This window comes from Sapajus apella, unplaced genomic scaffold, assembly GCF_009761245.1.
Source record: "Sapajus apella isolate SASKATOON/1434 unplaced genomic scaffold, GSC_monkey_1.0 scaffold45, whole genome shotgun sequence".
NCBI lineage: Eukaryota > Metazoa > Chordata > Mammalia > Primates > Cebidae > Sapajus > Sapajus apella.
The window spans coordinates 14232592-14237579 of NW_022436985.1; the positions used below are offsets into that span (position 1 = coordinate 14232592).

The 4988-nt window shown below is 38.3% G+C and overlaps 1 protein-coding gene across 2 annotated transcripts in view; it reads right to left on the minus strand.

Annotated features, from left to right (window-relative positions):
* GPAT3 (glycerol-3-phosphate acyltransferase 3) overlaps positions 1-4988 on the minus strand; it is a 68549-nt gene that overhangs the window by 9749 nt on the left and 53812 nt on the right. For both annotated transcript variants that reach the window (XM_032239713.1, XM_032239714.1), the window contains exon 7: positions 1441-1556. In XM_032239713.1, coding sequence (XP_032095604.1) covers positions 1441-1556 — 116 coding nt within the window. The remainder of the gene's footprint in view (positions 1-1440; positions 1557-4988) is intronic.

The following is a 4988-nucleotide window of genomic DNA, read 5'->3' on the forward strand; positions in this document are numbered from 1 at the left end:
TCGAACTCCTGAGCTCAAGCAATCAACCTGCCTCAACCTCCCCAAGTGCTGGGATTACAGGCATGATCAACTGTGCCCAGACCAAAGCCTTACCATGCCTGGACCAAAGTAAGTGATTTTCATTGTCTTCGCCTACTCTTAGAATACTAGACAGTCATGTGACATGGACTCTGGAGCCTCCATGTCATGAACTTTGTGATCTTCTCCATGTACTTAGGCTTCCTCATCTGAAAAATGGGAATATTGGGTTGCTGGACCTAAATGCATTATGGCCATTAAGTGCAAGACAACACTTAAGTGATTCAGGTTGAACTTTCCTATTAAATGCACACCATGAAGCTCAGAAAGACTGACGTTCTTCCAGGCTTAGGTCCTGTCCTCCCTGCAGCCAACCCTATATTCCCAACTCTTCTCTCCAGACCTGGTAAGGGCTGAGGTAGCCAGATTACAGCTGCCAGAGTGTCCCACTGCCACATGATCTCAAGATAGGGAATCCTTTTTCTAACTTCAGCAAGTACTTTTCATTATACTTTTAAGAGTAATGGACCACCTTTGTGTTTATAGAAGCAACAACCAATGTGCCTTCAGTTAAAGGCCTCAGGCCAAAGGATGTTTCCCAACCAAGGTTTCTAACAGCTCATCTCTACCCCAAACCCCAGAGGTTCCTTCTCCCATTTCGCTGTCTCTAGCTGGACTTTTTTTTTTTTTTTTAAAGACAAGGTCTCCGCCTGTTGCCTAGAATGAAGGGCAGTAGTGTAATCTCAGCTCACTGCGGCCTCAACCTCATGGTCTCAAGCGATCCTTCCTCCTAAGTAGCTGGGACCACAGGCATGTGCCACCATATTCCGCTAATTTTATTAATTTTTTGTAGAGATGAGGTCTCACTCTGTTGCCCAGGCTGGTCTCAGACTCCTGGGCTCAAGCCATTATCCCACCTTGGCCTCCCAAAGTGCTGGGATTATAGATGTCAGACCCCATGCCCAGCTTCTAGCTGGATTTAAGTGAGAACAATCATCCAGCAAACACTTAATTAATCATCTATTTATTTAGCAAGTAGTTATCAATTATTTAACCTTCAAGGTGGTAATTTTTTTCCTTTTTGTATACTTTTTTAAATTGAGGTAAAGTCAACATATCTCATTTATTTTTTTAATTGCTCATACTCAAGTGAAAACATATCTAATTTAAAGGTGGTAATTTTTAACTTTGCAAATTCAGGGACTGGCCTATATCTAAGTCACAGCAATATAAACACATTGGCCTTCTAATCCCATCACATACCCCACCATGACTACAGAATTATATATTTTTAAAATCTGGCTAAGACAGGCGATTTGCCAGAAAAAATCCAACTGCAAACAGAGCTCCGTTTTAGTTTTGAGACTCAGTGCCGCTTGTTTTATGCTACTCCAGTGATTGCTGAGTAATTTGACTGCTTACCTCTTAGTAACCAGGTGTCGATCCTTCATTTCTGAGCGTTCAAACCAGACATGAGGACAAGCCTTGACCATAGCTCTCTGAATAATTCCCATCAAGCCACCATGAACCTGGCCAACCTAGAAGTACCATAAGAAAAGAAGAGAAATGTAAAGGCACAGTCGTCCAAAGGAAGTTTTTTAAGTACCAACAAATTTCTATTCTCCACTCAAAGATAAGATTGGCCTTCTACTGACTGAAGTTTGTAGTCTGATCAGAGTCTGAAAGGCCAAATGTAAGCAAAAATGTATTCTTTAGTAGCACCTTGAATTTTAAGTCATGTTGATGTGCTAGCAATCCTCTTACTTCAAAAAGTAGAGGATTTTCAACTTGATCAAGATTAGAGAAATGAAAATTAAAACCACACTGAAATACCATTTCAAGCCCATCACACTGACAAAGATTTAAAAGCTTGACAATATGCTCTGACATAAGGCTATGGGTAACAGGCACTTTGAAGGAAGGGAATAGATTACAACACAATGGAAGGAAATTTGGCAACATCTACAAAATTGCATATACGTTCACCCTTCATTTCAATAATCCCTCTCCTAGAAATTTACCCTGAAGATATACATCCAATAAAATGAAAATATATGCACAAGGCTATTAACTACAACATTACTTGTTATGGCAAAATGTTAGAAACTACCTAACTGGTCAAATATAAGAAATTAGATAAATAGACAATGGTACATACAAATAATGGAGTACTGTGCAGCTGGGAACAGAGCAAGATTGATCTCTATGACTGATAAAGAGTGATTTCCAGGAGATATTGTTAAATGAACAAGACAAAAGAAAAATACAATACGCTACATTTTGTGTAAGACTTAAGGGGGAATAATTCACTTACATTGGTTTACCTCTACAAAAAGAAATACAGAAAGGATAACCAAAGCCAATGAACCTACAAGAGTAGGAAGGAATGGTATAGAATGAGCATGGAAGGGAGTGGCACGTCAATGAGTATACCTTTTCTCTTTAATTTTGACATTTGGAAGCATATTGATATGCTACATATTCAAAAAAATAAAATTACATCAGTAAGGAGTGAATGATAAACTAAAGCAAACTGAAGCAAATGAACCCAATTGTATTTTAAATGAATAAAAGAACAGCATTAAAGGAAAGGGAAAACATTCAAGAAACTTGCAAAGACAGTATCTGACCGCATACCGTACATCTTGGATGGCGTTGTAAGAAATGCAAAACATCCTAACTCTTTTTACTACCTTTTTTTTTGTAGTAGTGAAGCAATTCTGAAATAATTTTAGATGTATTACAGAATTGAGAAAATGAGTAAATACATTGATATTGTTGGAAAATAGGATTTTCACTATGAAAGTGATACACAAATATGAATTGAAGGAAATCAAGAAAGAACTTTAAGAGTTGGATGTATTGGTACAGATTCAGATTCCCAATGTAAATATTAGAAATAAATATTAAATATAGGGCGGACATGGTGGCTCACACCTGTAATACCAGTATTTTGGGAAGCCACGGTAAGTGAATTACTTGAGGTCTGGAGTTTGAGACCAGCCTGGTGAAAATGGTAAAACCCCATCTCTACTAAAAATACCAAAAAAAAAAAAAAAAAAATTAGCCAGGTGTGGTGTCACATGCCTGTAGTCACAGCTACTTGGGAGATTGAGGCAGGAGAATCGCTGAATCCGGGCGGCGGAGGTTGCAGTGAGCTGAGATCGCAACACTGCATTCCAGCCGAGGCAACACAGTGAGACTATGTCTCCAAAAAAAAAAAAACCCGGGTGCAATGGCTCACTCCTGTAATCCCACTTTGGGAGGCCAGGCAGATCACCTGAGGTCAGAAGCTGGAGACTAGCTTGGCCAACATGGAGAAACCCCGTCTCCACTAAAAATACAGAAATTAGCTGGGTACAGTCGTGGGCACCTGTAATCCCATGTACTAGGGAGGCTGAAGCAGGAATATCACTTGAACCTGGGAGGCAGAGGTTGCAGCGAGCCAAGATCATGCTACTGCACTCCAGCCTGGGCAACAGAGTGAGATGCTGTCTCAAAAAAAAATTAAATATAAATACATTAAAAATACAAATATTTTACCCACATTTTTATAAAGAGAGACAGAACAAGAGAGCTTTTCCCAGTATCTGAGAAAGCAAATGACAAAGCAAATAAGGCACAATGTTACCAATAGGTAAATGTGGATAAAGGGCATAAGGGTGCTCTAATGTGATTTTCTTATTATTACAACTTTTCTGTAAGCTTAAAATATTTCTAAATTTAAAAAAGTAAAGGTCTTTGTCTAGAAGGGGAAAAAAAGTCTAGAAAAGTCACTGAGTGAGTAATGAATATGTTAATTAGCTTGATTTAGCTATTCTACAATGTATACATTTATCAAAACATCTGTGTATATTCTAAACATATACAATTTTTATTTGTCAATTAAACAATAAATTTCTTTTAATAAAAGAAGAGTCACTGAGAAGAGGTCTTTAATGTTCTCTGAATACAGAGTTTATGTTTAGTCAAAAGAGGCATGCCCCATCTGCTTTGCACCACCTCCCATTTAAACTGAATCAGCTTTAGGTTTCTGCACTCAACCCATTGAGCAGTTTGCGGTTACTATGCTTTTCTAAACTTTGGGTAATACATTATAATTGCAGTTATACATGATTCAAAAGTAAGAAGAATACCAACAAAGTTCTGAGGTCTTGGTCACAAATAAGTTATACTTAACTCTTTGTTGACCAGGACACAGGAGGAATACGATTTCTGAAACACAAAACACATGACTAGGCAGTGTTATGGTTTGCAACAGTTTTGGGAGGTGGGCATAACAGGAGATACTGAGGTCATGAGGGTGCTCTCCTCATCAATGGATTAATGCTCTTATAAAATGGGCTCTGGAAATAGGTGTGCTTTCTTGGGCTGTTGGCCCTTCTGCCTTCCACCATGTGATGACTCAGCAAGAGGAGGATGGCCAGATGCTGGTACTTTGATATTGGACTTCCCAGGCTCCAGAACTGTAAGCTAATAAGTTTCTGTTCATTATAAGTTACAGTCTGTGGTATTCTGCTTGGCAGCACAAAATCAACTTAGACAGGCAGATTGATTGCTTAAGCCTCTGCTTCCTCATCTATAATAAAATCTCAGTCCTAACGTGATTGGCTTACAAGGAAGGTCAAATATAATGAATGAAAGTGTTTGCCCACATAAATACATGGATTATTACATCCGAGAACTGTGCTGGGGTGGGGGCATCTATCAAGGCTGTTAACGTGAGGGTCCTTGGACGGTCTTTAGGGAGACCCATAAACATCTGAAATTATAAAATTCTGTTTGTATGATGCAGATATATGTTAGTTAATAGTTATGTGTCTTTTTAAAGAAAAAACTAATTCCTAACCTAAGAAAAGATTAAGAACTGCTAATTCCCTAAGTCTCTTCATAAAAATGGCTAAGACTTTCTTAGATTCAAAAACAGCTCCATTATTTAGAGAAATTTAATAATGTGTTAGAATATACAG